Source organism: Chlorocebus sabaeus, chromosome 25 (genome assembly GCF_047675955.1).
Source record: "Chlorocebus sabaeus isolate Y175 chromosome 25, mChlSab1.0.hap1, whole genome shotgun sequence".
In the NCBI taxonomy this organism is placed as follows: Eukaryota; Metazoa; Chordata; class Mammalia; order Primates; family Cercopithecidae; genus Chlorocebus; species Chlorocebus sabaeus.
The window spans coordinates 27,276,161-27,296,564 of NC_132928.1; the positions used below are offsets into that span (position 1 = coordinate 27,276,161).

A 20,404-nucleotide genomic window follows, 5' to 3' on the forward strand; every position below is an offset into this window, starting at 1 on the left:
TCTTCTCAATTGAAAACTATTATCCCCATTTTCTATTTGTGGAAACCGAGGCTCTTGAGAAGTCAGGTGACTTATACCTGTCACATGCTGGTGGCAGAGCCAGGATTTGAATCTAGGTCTGCTGAGTCAAGTTGAATCATCATTCTACCCCGGGAAGATCACCGAGCCCTGGGAGGACCTCGGTGGAAGTCCACCTTGTTTCTTGTCCCTGGCCAAAGGTTGACATCAGGGCCAGGAGTGAGGCGTAGGCCAGACACTCTCAGAACCAAGTCAGAGCCAGTTTCCTGTTGGCATTAGCAGTTTCAAAGACACACAGAGAAAGGAACATTTTCTAGCTACAGTCACCGTTGAAGTAAAAATGTTCTGTGGAAACAGATCACCAGAGCATCCGTCACCAGAGGAGATTTGATGTGGAAGGTACAATTTTGTATTATAAGGCAGAATTCAATACATTTCTTCTTTGCTCTCTTCCCAACCCAGGCCCCTGTTGAATGCCGGTCCTGATTTAGAGAGACAGCTGGGGCCAGATTTCTGTTCTCACTATGGCCCCAGGCTCTCCTCCAAAGGGAAGTGTCCAGCCAGCACAGGGCTCCAGTTGGGTCTAATTTGTTCAATGAGGTTATAACAAGGCCCAGGGAGCATCATCCAGGCCCAAGAGAGGTGAGACACTGTTGTCCCCGGGTCCATCCTGGGCCCTGTCCCCTCCTGGGTTCTAGCTGAGATTCAGCCATCAAGTTCCCAGATCTAGAGCATGAGGGTGGGCCCTTTAGGATGCAATTGGGTTTGCTAGACCTTTTCTTTTCTTGCAAAGATTTTTAAAGATTAGCTGTCAGGCTAGACTAGCTCCTCATGGCCTCCAGGCACACATTTCCAAACACTGACCTAGGGTTTCAGGTCCTGAGACCTCCCGGGTAAACCTTCCTAAAAATGTTCTTCAGCATGCTCTCTTATCTCTCAGTCTAGATACTTGGGAAGTCCTACGATACAGCTGACCTTGACGGAACCTCGTGCTAAATGAAGCAACGTGTTACGAAACAAGAGGTATGGTTTCTAGTGGTTTACTATCACTTACAAACTATAGAGACATGGGCAACTCACCCCCAAATACCTACATTTGGTCTGATCTGGTAAGTGGAAATACTACTTCACAGTCTGGGGGCTAGACTACCTCTGATTCTCAATTTCCCAGCAAGTTGGCATCATCCTCATTGTGGAAGTAGAAAGGAGTTGTGGATGCAGGATGGAGCATGACCTGTCTGCTTCTGGCTGAGGTTTCTTGGCAAAGTCTGGAATGAGGATGACTACATCAGGAGAAATGTCCTAGGAGCTTCCTTCCTACGAGGTCAGACTTCTCCAGAGGACAGCAAGGTTTCTGCAGGAAGGGGGTGGGGCGGGTGAAGTCGGCCTGATTTGTTCTGCTAAGCAAGAGACAGGTCTTAACAGTGCCCATCCCCTGAACCCTGCCCAAATCACTTGAATTTGCTGGCCCTTTTTGAGTAAAAGAGAGCATGGTGTATGTCTCTCCCACTTTCCCCCATCTCTGAGGCAGCCCATGTGTAGATGAAGGAAGTGAGGCTCACGGAGGTGGAGTTACTTCCTCTGGCTGACCCAGCTTGCAGAGGCAAAGCCAGGGTTGGAAGCCAAACAGCCTGGTCTCCAGAGCTGAGGCCATAACAGAGGCCATGTTGCTGCAGGTGCATTTGTGATGGGCATTTCTGTGCTGTGCTGGGTTGTGGGGTGGGGCTGCCTATGTGGAGTGAGGATCATGTAGGGCTTGCAACCTGTGGCACATGTGTTGCATGTGCACATGATTGGCTGTGCAGTTCCAGATGCCTGTGTGGCCACGCGTGTGCATGCCCGCACCTGGCCCCTCCTTCCCAGGTGGTATGGCTGGGGGCTGCTTTCCCCACTTAGAGGAGTCTGCAGAGGAGCCAAACCACAGCTCCAGCCAAACCGCAGCTTGGGCCGCAGGGGTTTGATCTTCCCTCTGCTGCCGGAGATGAGAGAAGTCTAAGTGGCAGAGATTTACGGGGCCTGAGGGAGAAATACCCTTCCAGTGAGAAGCTCACATGAAAAGCTCCAGAGTAATAACTGAGGCTGCAAAGCGTGCCAATTATGCAACAATTAAAAGGTTTGACTATCATTTCTTTCTCCTTTTATTCTCCCATCTACTCCTCCCCCTGCCACATCTGGCTGCCCCTGCAGGCTCCCCAGCAAAAGCTCTGGGGAACAGAGGATAAAGAACACACTTTTCCCCTTTTTAATTGGAGATCAAAAGTTGGAAGAAGAACTCACCCCCTCAAGGGCAGGAAGAAAGGGGTATTGTTGAGATGGAGGCCCTCAGAGGAGGGGATGGGAAAGGAGAAAGGAGTGTAGGGCAGGTTCCTATACAGCTTATCAGGGTCTGTAAGAATTTTACACACATCATCTCACTTAATCCACAGGCCAACCCTGTAAGATTAGTGTATTACTGGCATTATGTTTCAGATTAGAAAACGGAGACTCACAGAGGCAAATGGTTTGACCAAGGTCACACAGCTGGTAGAACTGGCATTGTACCCCAGGCTGTCTGATGCCAAGGGCTTTGCCACCAGGTTCCTAGCCTTAGCTTTCCCATTGGTAAAGTGGGTGCAGGCCCTGGGCTTTGTGTGATGGAATCAAGTGCTCCCGTAGATGAAAGGTACAGTGGGCGCTTAGCGGCAGGATTGCTCTGTAATTCAGCCAGCAGCAGCTGAGCCAAATGCCCTGCGCAGCAATCCAGTGGCTAATTGAGAAAGAATTAGGCAGTGTGCCCCAAAAGTGAAGAAACAGCTGCTAGTTGGCTTTTTAGAGGTGCCAACACACAGCCAGTATACGTATCCCCTCCCCAACTGATTTCCCAGCAGCGCTAACAGCGCCCACACTCCAGGGCCCATGGCATTGGACTCCCTCCTGCCCTGCTCATCCATGGCAACTCCAAACACTGCCCTAAAAGCTCTTATATCTCCTGAGGGAGGGTGGTGTGGGGGCACAGGCTTTTGCAGGGTAATGACCATCTCTTACATCCAGGATTCACCCAAACAGCTGGCACATAGCAGGCTCACACAGCTCACATTTGACCCAGACAAAATAGGACAGCAGGCTCTACCCTAGGGACTTTCATGTATGTTTTCTCATTAACACACCCTAGATCTGCTCTGTCTCTAACTGAGGGAGTAACTCTGGGCAGGCCATGACACCTCCCTGGACATCAATTTTCTCAGATGTTGATTGAGTGGGCTAGACTGTCCAGACTTAACTGCCCAGCTGTCTGTGACAGCTAGAGAGGGAGGAACATGTAGCCCAAGTCACGCACAGTGGCAGGGAGAGGTTCCGATCACCCTGCCTCCAGGCTGGGGCATGTCCCCCACACCTCGGTCCTCAGTCTTCAGGAGGGTGAGCATGCCGGCAAAGCTGGGCTGGCTCTGCCGTTTCTCCTGCTTCAGGCTGAGCCCAAGAAAGCAGCCACACTCCTGGGTCTTGTGCCCACAGGAAAAAAGAGTGGAGCTTGGGTCTCAGCATCCCTATTACTTTTCCCTGCACCACCACAAATGCTGTCAGCCCAGGCCTCCTGGGATAGGTTTTGCTAAATGGTTTTCCCCAATACATTGCTCCCCAGGTCACAGCTTGACTCAGCATTTTCTCCTCTGCTGCTTTGGATTCTTGAAAACCCCTGACCTCAGGAGTGATGTCCTGGGGTATGTCGGTGGGGGTGGAGAATAAGGGGGGTTGGTTATGTAGAGCGAGGTGGAGCAAGTGGGGGGCAAGAGAAACTGTGGCCATCCCCCCGACACCATGAGCTCTACCCCAACCTTAGTGGCTCACACTTGGTGACCTGGGGGTCCTTCTTTCCCCATCGCCCCTCTCCCAGGCTTGTACCAGGTGGCTGTGGTAGCCAGCTCCCTCATGGGAGCTGAGGGACCCCAGCTGGCAGAGACGGCCACACTTAGAGAGCCCAGCCAGTTGTTTGCTCAAGTGAGGCCCACTCAGCCCACTGTGCGGGGGCTGGCAGGACTCCAGAGGAAATGATGGGAGGGTTTGGGTGCATTCTGACCTTAACTGAATTCCAGGATGATGATGTGTGAATAATATGGCTTTTTGAGAGTCAACAGCTTGGGTGCTTTTTATAGTCAGGCTGGAGCGCTGAATGGGCCATCTCCCCGTTAATCATTTAGCTAGTTAGATCAATTGGCAAACAATCCCAGCATTACTCTGTGGTATTACTCTCCCTTCCGTCAGCAGCCACCCTTACACAGATGTCAAAACTGCCATCAAGTCAGCCCCAGCCCTACCCCCATGCCTTGTATTCCCCAGGCTTCATATTCTAATTCCTCGAGCTTCTTACAATCCCCATTTCTGTCCAGAATTTTCATTATTTTGGTGGTCTCTGCCCACAGGGAGATCCCAGGTTCCTACTCCCTGGGCTGTTCTGAACTCCCAGAGGGCACATTCTGACCACCTGAAGGAGGAAGAAATTCATTCTCAGTGATATTCCAGAGAAAGTGCCAGGGAGGGGCATGTGGGTGAATAAGCCCGGAGCCAGACCCCAGCACCTAGGCCTGCTGGCTCTTCCCTCTGTGTGCTCCCTCCACTCCAGGACTCCAGGCTTTCATCACCAGGCAGGACAGAGTTTGACCAAGACCTCAAAACTCACAGTGTCTCCAGATTGTGCAGCCCCTCGAAGCTGTGGGTCCCCAGATGCTGGATGCGGTTGTTATGCAAATGCCTGCACAGGAAGGAAAGATGCATCAGAATGGGTGCCGACAGCACTGGGGCCAGGGAATGGAAGAGCACACAGTGGCATGAGTGGGAAAGTGGAGGCAGAAGCATGGACAGAATGACCCTAATGATCCATCCCTTTGCTTCTAGGAACAAACTCACTGGCCAAGACTGACTTCTGAAGCCACAATCTCCAAGGCTAGATTGACCATAGGCTACCCCATTTTGATTTCCTATTAAAGGAAAAAGGGAGAGGAAAGCCTTAGGCCAAGGTTAAAGCAAGTTTCCCCTAAGCTCTAGGAGACAGTTCTGATGTCAGAGGGGCTCAAGTCTGAGGCTTCTTCTATGGCTGGGCTCCCCAGGACCCAGTCTGCCTGACTCAGTGGCCAGACATACTTACGGGAGCCAACAGCAAACCACTGCAGACAACATATAATTAAAGGCAAAGCTTTCTGTTACAATTGGAGAGAGCTACAGATACACTCAGAGAACAGGCAGATTGGTGAGGCCAGAGGAATCAAGGCAGGCTTTATAGAGGTGGTGATCCAGAGCAGGGCCTTGAAGAACAGGTGAACTGAACAAGCAGAGGGAAGGGCATTCCAGGCAAAGGGGGACCGAAGGTGATGCAGCTTGAACAACTGGACAGAGCTATCCAAGCATAAGCCAGAAAAAAATAACATTGCATGGAAATTATGAAAACATACAACAGGGAAACTGAGAGCAAGAAGAAAGAGGATGCAAAAGGCAGGCAAAGTTTCAAGCCTAGAAGAAAAGATAACTAATGGACAAGGAGCACAAAGAAATTTATCACAGTAGCCTTCTGCTACAAAACAATCCAATAAAACATTATTTCAAAGACAAATGTTCTTAAGTGAAAGGAAAAATGACACAGTAGATTAAGGAAATAAATTGAGGCCCAACACTACATCACTAAAAAAAACTAGTCAATAAATGTAAAGCAAGGGACAGTGCAGACACTGCTAAAAATTGAATTAGTGTCAGAGAGAAAACTTGAGATAATCATGATGACTATGGTTGAATGAGACAAAAATGTTAAAACAAAAACTAAATGCTGAAGACATAAAGGTGATTTAACACAAGCATAATTGATGTTTCTGGAGCAAAGAATCCAAAAATGAGACTGAAGATGTATTCAAAGACATAATACCAAAAAATCTCTAAGATGACGAAAGAATGGAATCTGCAGCTCAAAAGCATATATTGTTACAGGATAATTAAATACTGACTATTCTATATTGTGACATATCCTAGTTAAACTATTAAATTCAAGAATTTAAAAACATCTTCAGGCAGAAGAAGGAAATCACTGACAAGGGAAGAAAATCAGGCTGGCCTCCAAGATGTTGTTTAAATATAAAGGCAATGGGCAGGCCTCATCCAGCATAGATGGGTAAGGACCAGACTCCTGTGAGCCTGGGGATTTAAAGCTTCTGTCTGTCTTCCCTATCCTTACCCACCTGCTCCATGAGGTTCCGTTTCAGGAGACAGACTCCTGTCCCCAGGGAGCTTCTCATCCAAAAGGGAAAACACCGCCTTCTGGGAGTGATCTCCCCTTAATTTTTCCCATTTCTTTCTCACCTATAAACCAATTGTCATCAAACTCTATCATTCTTCTTGCCTCCTGTTGAACTTCCATCTCCATTTTCCACCCTCTTCTGCCTCCCCCAGTATCTCAGGTCCAAACCATCTCAGCTAAACATCCAGCTCCTCCCTCCAACTTCCTCCCCTAAACCACTCATTCAACCCTGGTGTCTTGGGCACCCCAAATGGCCCAGCCTGGGGGAGGTGTTGAGGCTTATAGCCCAGATAAAGAGACAACATTACACACATGATACCACTGCTGTCCAACTAAGTGCTACCTAGGGGTCCTGTTGGTGCCAGAGCAGTGGTGAGGGGGGGTTCCACATGTGGCAGAGCAACCCGGATGATGAAAGTTCAGGGTTGGGTTGAAAAGAAGCCCCTTCTCTTCTACCCTGCTTGCCTGCTCACACCTGCAGCCAGGCCCCTGTACAATCCTTGATTTTAACCAAATACCTTTCTTGCTTCCCATCATATCCAGTCTTCCTTTTCTTCCTCCTGAGCCTTCCTACAGCTACAGCTCATCCTGTAGTCCCTGGACAGCATTCCCCAGCTTCCTGTCCACTTCACAAGTCACCCTCTGCTAAAAGCCTCTCTCCTCCATCCCATGAGTTGGAGGCAGGTGAAGGACGAAGGGGTAATGTTTCTAGCCTCTCCCCATGCAAAGGGACCAGTTTTTCTCTATCAGCTTTGCTCCCACACCAGTAGGTTTTCTTTCCTTAGTCCCTTGTCCCTCTTTGTCCTCAGTGGACCTCCCCCTCAATACCCCCTAGATCTATAACAGGCCCAACTTACAGGCCAATTCCTTGGCTCCCACCCAAACCTTGGAGTCATCCATGACCCGCCACCTTCTTGGTCTTCTACCCTCTGAAAATCTCTCAATCAGGTCAATTCTTCCTTCAAAACAGCCCTCACAGTCATGTCGTCCCTTCCATCCCTTCTACCACCTCCTTAAACTGACTGGACTTTGACTGATACCAAGAACCTCTGAACTGACCTTCCTGTCTCCAGTCTGCCTCGGTTCCAATCCAGCCTTCAAATTAATCTTCCTAAAATACTCCATTTTAACCCTTGCCTGAAAACCTTCAAGCTTCCCCCACCCACACGGGCAGATAGAAGCCAAGGTCTCTGTTCTGACATTGCAAGTCCCAACATGCACCTTTCCAGCTTCTTCTCTTGAGCTCTGCATGGGGACCTTCTGCTCCAGCCAGACTGGCGTGGTTACTGGCAGTCAAACACACTTACTCTCCCCTCCGTGTCTTTATTGCTATCTACTTGGAATGTCCTCATTCTCTTCATTTCACCATCTTTCCAGGCCCAGGTCCCACCCCACCTCCCCCAGGAAGCCTCCCTCCCCTCCACCTCAGCCTTCCCACCATACCTATGCTGCTATGAGTCTGAACTTACCATCTGACTGCGTTAGCATAAGTGACACTGCATCATTCATTATTTTTTCCCCGTATTTATTCTGCTCTTTCAACTGGACCGAAAGCCCCTCAAGGGCAGTGGCTATATCTCATAGTTTTTTGAGTTTTCAGTATACCACATGGGCGCTCAATAAATGCCTGCTCCTGCTCATCCATCTGGGGCCAACCATGAAGTTCTTATTTCTCTAGTAATCTTACCACTCACAGAGGCCTGACCCCACCCCCTCACAATGTCACGGGGATATCACCAAAGTTAGAACCAATCACCTTGTTCTGTTTACCCTCTATAAATACTCCCCACTCTGTGACTCCCAGAAGAAGGGAGGGTGTGGCATCCTAACAGAAGAATATAGTCCACAAGGATATTCATCTTGGTTCTCCAGCTTCCCAGGACAGAGAATTAGACAAACAAATTGGTGCCTGCCTTTCATCTCTCAAATGGAACTAGGTATCATCCATTCCCTCGCTTAGAAAATCACGCCAGATCTTCAAAAGTAGGGGGCGGGAGGAATGTTACCATTCAGTAGAGTCACTAACACGCATGTTCCTAAGCCATGTTCCTGCAGCAATTAGTGTGTAACCCAAAGCAATTATACATGACCTCCAAGCCCTTTTAGTAATTACCCTATGAACTTACCAATCATTCATAGCAATTAGCTGGGAGCTAATTTGCCCTCTAAAGTTCCCACTAGGAAGGCAGAGTTAACCCCAGTCCCCAGTTCCTGCCAGGGATGATATCTCTCAGGTAATTACGGTGATGGGGTTTTGCTGTCTAATTATAAGTGATGGCTTTTCTCTGCTTCTTAAGGCCTGGGAAATGAGATGAATTTATCCCATCCCTGTGCCAAAGCATATGACTGCATCATCTAATTGTCAAATATGGTAGAAATTACTTAAGAAATTCTTGACTTATATTTCAGTTATCATGGTATAGTTATTATATGTGCATGGCAAGAAAATAATAGCTTAATTCCTATTTTCTGTTTATAATACCCTGGCCCTTTAGTGACTCTCAGAGCACTTTTCAAGTTCTCATGTCATTCGACCTCATGATAACCCTATGGGATCAACAGGGAATGGTCATCCTCATGCTTTTCCAAAGGGAGACCAGAAGGTTTAGCAACATGCAAAGAAGAGCAAAGCTAGCCAGACTCCAATCCAACTCAGGTAAACATGCAGCCCCCAGCCCCCAGCAGAACCCCACTGGGGATGGGGAACAGAGCAGCACTCACAGCACCACAAGGCTGGTGAGATTCTGGAAGGCGTAGTCGGGGATGTGGCTGATGCGGTTGAGGGCCAGGGTCATGGCCTGCAGGGCAGGGAGGTTGTTGAGGGCCCTGACAGGGATCTCCGTGAGTGCATTGTCGTCCAGCCAGAGGTGGCGGAGGGAGGACAGCCCCTCAAAGCTCCTCTCCGGGACCAGGGAGATGAGGTTGGCATCTAGGCGCCTGGTGGAAGAGAGGATGGAGAGGGGTCAATCCAGGGCAAGATGCAGACCAAGCTTTGGGGCTAGACTGGGCCAGCCAGGCCCTCAAAAGGGCCTTTGAGGTTCCCTGGGACTAAAGTTGTGACATATATCCTGTATCCCACCTCTTCGAGTTCCCATATTTGGCTCCATTCCAACCCATAGTTTTTGGTTTTTTGTGGGGGAGGAGATAGAGTCTCACTCTGTTGCCCAGGTTGGAGTGCAGTGGCAGGATCTTGGCTCACTGCAACCTCCACCTCCCACCGGCCAATAGTTCTTGATCCTCTATGCCATATGTTTCCACGAATGATCCTCCTTCTTCCTCTCAGACCCAAGGCTGAACCCATAGCCTGTTTGTGAATAGCCAGTATTTTCCTTCACATCCATACTCCTGGGTTTCCAAACCTATGCCATAGTACCCTAGCTCCCTGAGTGTGACCTCGACCTTCCTAACTCTTCTGTGATAGTCCAAGATCATATAATGGAGACGTTCTCAGCATTGGCAGAGGGAAATGTCCTCCCTCTGAACCAACCCAAAGAAAAATGCCTCCCCAAAAGTGTAAGCCCTTCCCTGTCACCCATCCCTAGCACCACCTGTTCCTTGCCCCTTCAAGGGCCCAGGGGCAAGGAGCTCCTGCTAAAGTCCTGGGGCTTCTTGCTCAGTCGATGACCTCTGGGAGTGTCCTGCATGCCACAGTTGAAGTTCTTGATTAGCTGCCTCTCAGAACAGGTGAACAGATGGTGGGCGATCCTGTTTTTGCATAACCAGAGATTCTAGGGTGATACGAGGATCACTGACGGGAGCCCTAGAAGATCTTAGCAGCCCAGCAAAACAAGGAGATTATCAACCTTAGCTTTTTACAGATGTGCCCAGGCCATGATAGCCTTTATCAATATGCTACTGTCTCTGAGCCCCAGGTTGGGACTTGGGCTGAATTCTTACTGCCCTAAGCTGATGGTCTCACAGGGACTGGACAAACTGACCTGTACCATGGATCTATTGCTGGACTTTCCTGTGTTGAAGCGAGGCTTGGCCCTGAGCCATGGTCCTCCCACATAGCCATATGGCATTGAAGCCATGGAAACCCCAGCCTTATCCACAAAGGCCCTACAGCCCCATAATCCTGAACCTAAAGGAGAAGTGATGTGATCAGTAGGGTGGGATGGGGTGATCTTTCATCCCAACAGCACAAGCCCCCTTGTAGAAGGTCCAGTAGTGCTTCTGTCTTTTCCCTAAGCATCTTACCAGTGCTCTCTCTGTGAAGACCTCAAGCACCATTGGGAAATACTCCCTAGCTCACCAGCAAGGGGACCATGGGTGGATGGGCCAACACTGCAGACTTGGGTGTGAACGTGCATTCACCAGGACATTCTTCGAAAGCTGTAGTTAGGAAAGACTTCCCACCCACATCAAACCTGACATGATGGGACCAAAAGCCCTTCAGTGAGTGCCCTCTGCTGGCAAGGCCTGACACCTTGGACATGGTTCTCCAGTGGTGGCCATCACAGCCTTCATGGTCTGTGGCTGAACCACCCTGGGGAACTTCATGCAAATGTGGACTCCCACGGACCATCAGCCCCAGCATCACCTGGAAGCTTGTTAGAAATGCAGAATTTTAGGCCGCACCCCAGACTTACTCAATCAGAACCTGGATTTTAACCTGACTCCCAGGTGATTCATTGATTCATCAGCATATTAATGTTTTTAAAGCACTGAGCTAGGTTTTCTAGATCTTATGCTCCCATCTAATGACCTTGGATTGCTGGAGAAGACAGGAAGACTGAATGAGGATGTAGAAAGCCATTTCCTGCTGTGATTAGTGCTCAGCTGGTCCTGGGAGCCCTTGTTCTTGGATTTGATCATCAATTACTCCAGAAGATGAGGGCTGTACCTCAACCTCCTGCATAAATGACCATAGCAGGCACTACGTTCAGGTGTGAATGCCCAGCACCCAGCACAATGCCTAGTTTGCAGATGGCACTCAATGTTTTTAAATAAATGGGCAATAAATAAATGAGTGAATAAATGCCCTCTAAATTCTCTGCTTCCAAGCCTCAAACTGATGGCCTGACCAAGCATACCAGTAAGCTAGAGGAGACCTGGACAGCCCCCCTTACCAGGGATGGTCAGGGATCCAGGCTGTTCTGCTTTGACACCCCATTCCATTGTGGTGAGGGCTCTCATCTGCAGATGCCCAACCAGCAGATGCTCAGACTCTCCTCCTGACCCTGGGATGGCCCTTTCCATGGGAGCAGCATCATAGTCCCAGATTTTCCAGAGACCACAGACAGATCCCTAAGCCCTGAGTCCTGCTTAGGACCACACAGAAAAAGTCACATTTGAGATGGCCTTCTTAAGGGAGAATAGGATTTCAACAAGGAGAGATGGAAAGGGGTGTCATGAATGGGGGCCTCAAGGGAAGAGAATGCAGGTCCAGTGTGGATGGGGGAAGGGAACACAGATTTCGGATATCCTTAAGAGGTCAAATTGATAGCCGGGCTCAGTGGCTCACGCTTGTAATCCCAGCACTTTGGGAGGCTGAGGTGAGCGGATCACCTGAGGTCGGGAGTTCAAGACCAGCCTGACCAATGTAGGGAAACCCCGTCTCTACTACAAATACAAAATTAGCTGGGCATGGTTGCACATGCCTGTAATCTCAGCTACTCAAGAGGCTGAGGCAGGAGAATTGCTTGAACCTGGGAGGTGGAGGTTGCAGTGAGCCGAGATCGCACCATTGCACTTCAGCCTGGGTGACAAGAGCGAAACTCCATCTCAAAAAAATAAAAAAGAGGTCAAATTGATAAGGCCCAGCAACCCATTGGATGTGGGGCCAGGGAGGGGCTAGGGCCAGACACTTCTCGCAGATCCGGGCCTTGCTCTCTGCTACTGCCTCCCTAATGGGTAAATTAACAGACCCAGGAAGCCTCACTCCCTAAGGGGGGCAGTACCCCCTTCTCCAAAGCTCAGGGCAGAGAACATCCCTACAGTGACAACCATGACACAACACCAATATTAATCACTGTCTCCATTTATTGAGTCTTTGTCATATGCCAGGTATACGATACCAGGTACTGTGTCCTATATCTTCTCAAAAATGAAATTGAGGTAGCTCTGATTAGCCCCATTTTACAGAGAGATTAAGCCCCCCAAGGCCCCACAGCTAGTAAACTGCAGGGCTTAAATCTGAACCCAAGTTGTCTAACGTCAAAATTCATGTGCCTCACCATTATGTAGTGTTGGCATTGAGGTGCATGAGGGGAGGTAAGAACCTGTTCACCTAGGACAGCCTGGGATATCAGGGCAGAGACTGTGGCTGAGCCAAGAAGATGGCCACGTACCGTAAGGAGGTGCTAGGAGGCAGGCAGGAAGTGAGTCAGGGCAGGGCAAGGGGAAAACTTATTCTGTGATCTTAGGGGGCACTTGGAAGTGGCCTTTGCTATGCATGTGCCTATGTGTGAGTACACACATTTGCCAGCCACATGCATGTGCACACTCATACATGTAACCTACAGTCCTGGTTAGTCCATCTCCTGCATTTTGTGTAACCCATAGGCAGGAGAGCTTGGGAAGGGCCCTTTTGCGAGGCTGGGCCAAGCATGGCAGTGGCTTAAAACAGGGCCTCACCACTGCACTCCAGCCTGGGCGACAGAGCGAGACTCCGTCTCAAAAAAAAAAAAAACAAAAACAGGGCCTCACTTTCTCAGTCTCTTAGGGAAGGTCTGGGTGGGCTGAGCCTTCAGGCCTCTTTCTGCTCTGTCAGGGAGAATCCGTCTTCTGTCTTGGCTCATGGTATCCTGAAGGGGCACGGTGGAGTAGCCGAGGGCTGGAGAGGGGAGGTGTTTGCAGCCCTGCTCCTGATACTTGGGAACTGGGACACACCAAAGGAGAAAGGGAAGCAAACTGGCAAATGAAGAAGGTGGAGTGAGCACATGGAAGAAATTGGCCAGGCCTATGTTTGTGTTTGGGGTGAGCAGAGAGTCGGGGCATTTACACTCAGGCCAGGTGGGCTTGGGGGTGGGGCATGGGCCCAGGGTAGCACTGCCAGATATAGCAAATAAAATAACACGCTGCCCATTTAAATTTGAATTTCAGATAAATAACAATTCTTAGCATAAATATGTCCCGTGTAATATTTGGGACAATGCCCAGTTAAATCTGAATTTCAGATAAGCAAGTATAAGTTTGAGTAAGTCCCATGCAACATTTGTATTTTATCTGGCAGCTCTGACCCAGGGGGCTCCTGTGATGTGGAAGGTGTGGGCTTTGCCATCACACAGATGTAGCCACAAATCCCCTCCTTCAACCTTTTGTGTTGCTTTCCTCAGCTGTATTGTTTGATGACCTGCCCACCCAAGAGACTGTGAGGACAAACACCCTCTTAGAGGGAGACTCCATGAAGCACAGAGGGGAGTGGAGGAGGCAGCAGGAGACAGGCGCAGTATTGGCTTCTATTAAACTTTCTCCTCTCTCCCCTCCCTCTCTCTCTTTTTTTTTTTTTTTTTTTTTTGAGACAGAGTTTCACTCTTATTGCCCAGGCTGGAGTGCCATGGTGCAATCTCAGCTCGCCGCAACCTCTGCTTCCCAGGATCAAGCGATTCTCCTGCCTCAGCCTCTCGAGTAGCTGGGATTGCAGGCGCACGCCACCATGCCCAGCTACTTTTTTGTATTTTTGTAGAGACAGGGTTTCACCATGTTGGCCGGGCTGGTCTTGAACTCCTGATCTCAGGTTATCCACCTGCCTCAGCCTCCCAAAGTGCTGGGATTACAGGTGTGAGCCACCGCACCCAGCCTCCCCTTTCTTTTCTTATTGGACGCCCCCTCCCTCCCCCCAGCAACCTCTGACTCTTGGGACACCTAAGGGTCGACACTTGGCTATAGAGCAATCCCTCCTACTATCTCTCCAACCAGCTCCCGGTAGGATAAGGTGCTCTCTTGAGAAATCCCCCACCCTTTCGAGTCAGGGTTCAGGCTCCCTTGGGATCTCTAGTCCTCTAGGGTAGGTGGGTCCTAGGCTCCCCTGCCATCTGGCAGCCAGGAGAGGGGTATTGGATTGCTGAAGGAGTCCCTGAGCGGCCAGTAGAATCCTCCACTTGAGACTAAAAGACCTTTTTAAGCAGCTCCCCGTAGAAGGTGGGAGAGCCAATCCTGATGGACTCTGGCTTGGCAGGCAGAAGAGAGCAATTATACCAATTAAGCTCTGGAACAGAATCAACAACCCCCAACAGCGCCTCTCATTCTCCCACGTGGACCTGGGCCCTTCAAGTGATTTCTGATTATAATTCTTACCTGCAGTAATGGGGCAGATTAGCAGGGACCTCACAGGCCAGTTTGGGCTTGCTTAGGCTCTGGGGAAACAGCTTAACCTGTCAAGGGCCAAACTGCTTCTCATACTCCCCCAGGGAGGGAAGGAGGGAAGGAGGGAAGGAGGGAAGGAGGGAAGGAGGGAAGGGGACCCTTCGCTGGGGACCCTTCGCTGGGGACATAGGGTCCTGGTCCGAATTGACTGAAATGAGATGAGGACCTAACAGGGAGCAAGCGTAGCAGAAGAGCTTTAGGTTAGACAGCAAGAAGTGACCCCCTGATAGCGACCCAGGACAATAGTGTACACTAAGAATCACACTATATCAGAGCCTGAAGGAGCCTTCCCACCTCACTCGTCTCATATGAGGAGCCTGAAGCCCAGAGAGATAAAGAGAAATGCCCAAAGGCAGAGGTAGGGCTGGGACTCAAACTCAGAGCTTTGCTGGGTGCGGTGGCTCACGCCTGTAATCCCAGCACTTTGGGAGGCTGAGGTGGGCAGACCACCTGAGGTCGGGAGTTCGAGACCATCCTGACCAACCTAGGGAAACCCTATCTCTACTAAAATAACAAAATTAGACGGTCATAGTGGTGCACGCCTATAATCCCAGCTACCTGGGAGGCTGAGATAGGAAAATCACTCGAACCCTGGAGGCAGAAGTTGTGGTGAGCTGAGATTGTGCCATTGCGCTCCAGCCTGGGCAACAAGAGCAAAACTCTGTCTCAAAAAACAAAACAAAACAAAACAAAAAAACAACTCAGAGCTTCACTCTACCAGTCCGGTTCCCCCAAAACGAAGGAATGACAGAGAGACTCACCCCTCTCTGTGCAAGATATTGATATGCAAGAAGCATATCTCCTTTGGAAAACAGGGGCCCTTACAGGCCACAGAGGACTAAATCAATCTAATGGACCCTCTCTGGGATTTATTTCTCTAATCCATCTTATATCCTACCAGATTTTAGTCAAATACAAGATAAAGGGGACAGATTCAGGGGTCTGAGTGGGCCATGGACATCATCAAGTATTCATTTAAAAACAAGCACGCATGTCAAGCTCCACGCTCAGGGCCTTGCCACAGTACCTGCTCCCTGAGCGCAGGCTGACTTTAAATTCAAAGGTCAGTGTGCCCTAAGGCAGACGAAGAGGAAAGCAGGAGGAAGACGGCAAGTGTCCTCCTCTTCTGTTCCATTCAGGTCAGCCACGACTTGGGTCCCCTCCCTAGCTCTGAGACACATTACATGAGAAGACACAGCAGTCGTAGGACAGAGGGCTTTAGGAGCAGAGAGAGACTGAAACCCAGAATTCATGAGATAAGGTGGGCCTGAATGAAGGAGGCTCCACAGGGCTGGGGCACATCCAGGAAGGAATTCCACTTCTCATTCAAGAAGAGGAAGATGGTGCCTCCAGAGTCTCTTCCATGACGTGGTCTCATCCTAAGAAAGTATCTCCAGCCAGTCCTAGGACCAGCCAGCCCATCAGGGTTTTGCAGAGTGGGAAAGGAGGGCCAAGGTTCTGTTTCAGATACTGCACACTCAGAGAAGGGGAGCCTCTAGCCAGCTTTCTTACAGTGACTTACAAACTCAGGTTGCTGAATTTAGTGGACTTCTCTGCTCAAACTCCCAAGCCAGCCTGGCTGCCTCCCTCTCTCCTTGAAGCTGCCCATCACTAAGACCTTCCTGAATAGGACTGGCTACATAATGAGAATGAAAAGCCTGTGTTCTAAAATTACTAAAAATCTCAGCCGGGCACAGTGGCTCACGTCTGTAATCCCAGCACTTTGGGAGGCCCAGGCGGGAGGATTGCTTGAGCTCAGGTATTTGAGACCAGCCTGGACAAAATAACAAGACACCCTCTCTAGAAAAAATTTAAAAGTTAGCCAGGCATGGTGGCATGCTCCTGTAGTCCCAGCTACTCAGGAGGCTGAGGCAGGAGGATCGTTTGATCCCAGAAGTCGAGGCTGCAGTGAGCTGTGTTCACGCCACTTCACCCCAGCCTGGACAACAAAGCGAGATCCTATTTCCAAAACAAACAAACAAAAAACTTCAAGATGGCAATAGAGCACTAAACCAGTTGCAGGTCCCTTCTGCTATCAGGGCCCTGGCAACCACACAGGTCACAGGCCCATGAGGTCAGCTCTGCTCCCAAACTAAAAAATCCTCAAAAGCGTGGGCTAGGCCTTCTCCTGTTCTCATTTCCTAACCGTGCCAGTGAGAGGAAGAAAGAGGCTGGGAGGTGAGATACCTTGAGGGCAAAGACAGTTCATTTGACACAGGATTACTGATTGTTTGCCCCTGGCCAACCCCAGGGCTGGTTTTCATCTCTGAACCCCTGACCTCTACTTGGCTACATAGCTGACTTTCGGTTGAACATGGGAAGGGAGAGAATAGAGAAAAGATGTGGGTGGGGAGGGAGACATCTCAGTCGCTGGTTGGAGTAGAGAATGGAGGTTGGAAAGGGGAGGATACTGAAAGTTTAAAAAAAAAAAAAAAAAAAAAAGCAGCCACTATGGAAATGGTTATTCTGCGGGGAACATATTCCATGTGGGAGCCGTTGATTGCCTGGAGGGACCAACAGCCCTGACCGAGAGCCTGCCAGGGAAGGCAAGGATTCCAGCAGGGAGCAGGCTGGCACCTGCCGAGCAGTGAGGAGATGCCCTCGGGCCTTCCATAGGCGGCAGGGCCCAGCCTCCCACACCATCACCAGCCGGCAGTGCCAGGTGCCAGCCTCTGCACGGAGGGCTACAGGGCCCCGATGGGGTGGTGGGGCCCCCTGCCCATGGCATGTCCTGGCCCTGCTTGGCAGGAAGGCTTGCTCAACTGGGGAACACGCAGAATCTGCACCCACAGACTCCACCAACTCAGGCATGGGTGCTCATGAGCCTCTGCCTTCCTGCGGACTGACACCCCTCCCAGTCCCTCTCCTGGAGAACACAGCCTGCGTTCTGTGAAGGCCCTTTATGGTCTCATGAGGGCTTCCATAAAGCTCTACTGCCCCCCCATCCCTCCCTCACTACCCATCAGACTGCCTGAAACGCCTCTCATTACAGATGGTATCATTCCTTTTGTCTTCAATTCAATAGGATTGGATTAAATCCAATAAACATTCATTGAGTGCCTACTATTATGCCAGCCTTGTGCTCAGTTCTAGTGTTCAAACTTGAATAACACATAGTCCCTTTCCAGAGAACCTCTTACACTATTTACTTTGCTGCTTGATAAAACAATATAAAAACCTTAACTTTTATATTGAGGAGCTAATTGCCAGGTGTGCTCAGCATTTACATATATTATCATATTTAATCTTCACCCTAGCCCAGTGGAGTAGGAACTTTATGCTTCCCATCTTGCATGCAGAAAAGGAGGCTCAGAGGAATGAAGCCACTGGTCTGACTCCAAAGCTATCACTCAATTCAGGCTTATTGATATGACTTCTCCTTATCAAGACTTGAACATCAGAGCTTGTCCTGAAAGGCCTGTCCCATGTAATGAAAAGAAGCCTTCTCCGTTAAGTAGTTCAGTCCTAGCCAAGGCCTTTAGGGGGCTGAAAACTGGGGCTGCAGCCAAAGGGACTAAGCAGTGTGTCTGCACTAGAAGTAGTCACCAAGCCCAGAACCCATATGACTGGACTCCAGAGCCAGTTACAGGAAGCTCCCCTTCAAGCAGATGCCAGGGATTGACCTACATATAGTCTGGGAAGCTAAGGACTCCCCAGATCCATCATCCCTCCATCTTGGGTGTTGTATGCCTCTGGTGTTCTCTAAGACAACACTGTTCAATAGAGCTTTCTGCAGTGAGAGACATATTCAGTATCCTCCCTGTGGCTATTGAGCTCTTGAAGTGTGGCCAGCATGACTGAGGAACCACATTTTAAATCTTATTTTGTTTTAATTGACACATGCCACAAGTGGCTACCATACTGGATGGTACAGTTCTAAGAAATTAGCCAGGCTCCACACAAGACAGGAAGGATACAGAGATGAATGAATTTGGTTCCTGCCCTCAAGGAACTCATAGTCTGGCAATGAAGATGAACAAATAACCAATTGTGATTGTGATTGTGTGTGTGTGTGCGCGCGTGCGTGTGTTAGACAGAGAGAGAGGAAAAGAGAGTCTGTGTCTGAAAATGGTGTACACCAAGAGTTGAGGAAACGAATTGAAGGGTGTGGAACCTTCAGCCAGGGAGGAAGGACAAACTTCCTAGAAAGGGTAAAGATGGGACATTTGTGTTGAGTCTTGAGGAATAACTGAATTTTCACCAAGTGGATGAGGGTAATGAGCATTTCTGGCAAAGAAGGGTGTGTGCAGAGGTACTGACCAAAGAACAACATGGGAGAGGAGAACAACTCATCTGTGCTGAGAGCAGAGGGTCCTGGGTGACGCAGGGAGTGAGGGCTCAGGGCAGATGGGAAAGGTAGAAGGGAAGTGAACGTGTGGGTCCTTGGGGGCTTTATGGATCTGAACTTTAAATTGTAGGCATTGGAAGTCTGGGTTGAGAAAGACCACTCTGGTGGGGTGGGAATGGGGGTGTGAAGGCTGGCAAAGGTCTTGTTCCTGCTGATACAGAGGGCACTATGATTTCAGACGAGTCCCTTTCCTCTCTCCAGGATCAGTGTCTTCACCTGCTTAAGGAGGGGTTTGCTTCAAGAGTCCCTGTGGCTCTGTCCTTCTGAGAGTCTGTACCTTCTTTGGACAAATTCTTCTGTGCTATGTCCCCGTGTCCCCAAGCAGGCCAACTTACAAGCATGTGGTGTTGTGCAGAGGCACAGAGTAGCCAACCCCCACTCCCCGACTCCCCAGGCATCTCAAAATGACCAAATTCTACCATTTGGATAATATTCTTTTTTTAGAGTGTAGAAGCTTCCCGTTATTATTATTTTTTTTAATCTGGCAAGTATTATTAGGTAGACTTTTAGTGGATAACAGCTTTTTGAGAGAAGCTTCTAGAAATGAGACACAGACTTGGAACACAGGGAGCTTTGGGCCAGAGAGATGAGGAGCTGGGAAAGATGGTCAACAGAGGTGGGAGACAGTAAAAGACCAACTTCGGAGCTTTGAACAACTTTACCCAAGTGCCCACTTTGGTCACTTTTCTCCCCCATTATATGGGAAGACCCCTGAAGACACGGGCTGTGTCCTCTCTTTCCCTGGAACTTGCCCACCATGGATATGCAGTCTGTGTTTTTTATCGATCTAGTTATGGACACTTTCAGCATTGTTCAGAGGATTGCTTGCTGGGGAGACCACAGCAGTGGAAGTGAGAGCTGACAGGGACCCCACTTAACCAGGGAGGAAAGGGGACTCTGAAGGACCAAGTGATTTGTCCAAGGTCACAGAGTAAAGAGATGGCAAAGCCAGAGAAGGCATTGGTTTTGAGTCCAGTGTTCTTCGAGTTCAGTGTTCACCTCTCTCCTACCCTTGTCCTCTTGGGAGAAGAAGGTGTTCATCAATTCCTGCCCACCCCCACACACAGTGCCAAGGGGGACCCCCAGAGACACTTCCCGGGGCACTGGTTGAGGAACTTTGAAGACCCTCATCTCTGAGAACCATTCCTTGGCAGCATCCAACACTTGGGGCTCATCCCTTGCATCCCAGCAGTGCCTCTCCCCATCTGGAACCCATCACCAGGCCCTCACAGAGCACACAAGCCATGAAGAGTCCAAAAGTGACAACTCTCGGGAGTCGGAGCCTGGGCACTTCTGGTGGGGTAGTCCCATGGTGACAGACAGCATAGGGAGCAGAGGAGGCCAACTGAGCCACCAGAAGCTGGAGTGAGAACTCCACTTTCCTGCAGGGGTGGGGTGGGGGTGATGGTGGATGGAGCCTCGAATTAACCTTTCCATGCCCACTTACAATTGAGGGGAGAAGGGCAGGTGGG

At 49.7% G+C, this 20,404-nt stretch overlaps 1 protein-coding gene across 3 annotated transcripts in view; it reads right to left on the reverse strand.

Moving 5' to 3' along the window:
- The window catches only part of LGR6 (leucine rich repeat containing G protein-coupled receptor 6), a 123,175-nt gene that overhangs the window by 34,451 nt on the left and 68,320 nt on the right, over positions 1–20,404 (reverse strand). For 2 of the 3 annotated variants that reach the window (XM_007988947.3, XM_037985743.2), the window contains 2 exons: positions 8,996–9,211; positions 4,673–4,744 (listed from right to left, as the gene is read on the reverse strand). The exons of the other annotated variant lie outside the window; for it this stretch is intronic. In XM_007988947.3, the coding sequence (XP_007987138.3) occupies positions 4,673–4,744; positions 8,996–9,211 (288 nt within the window). The remainder of the gene's footprint in view (positions 1–4,672; positions 4,745–8,995; positions 9,212–20,404) is intronic. 3 annotated transcript variants of the gene reach the window in all.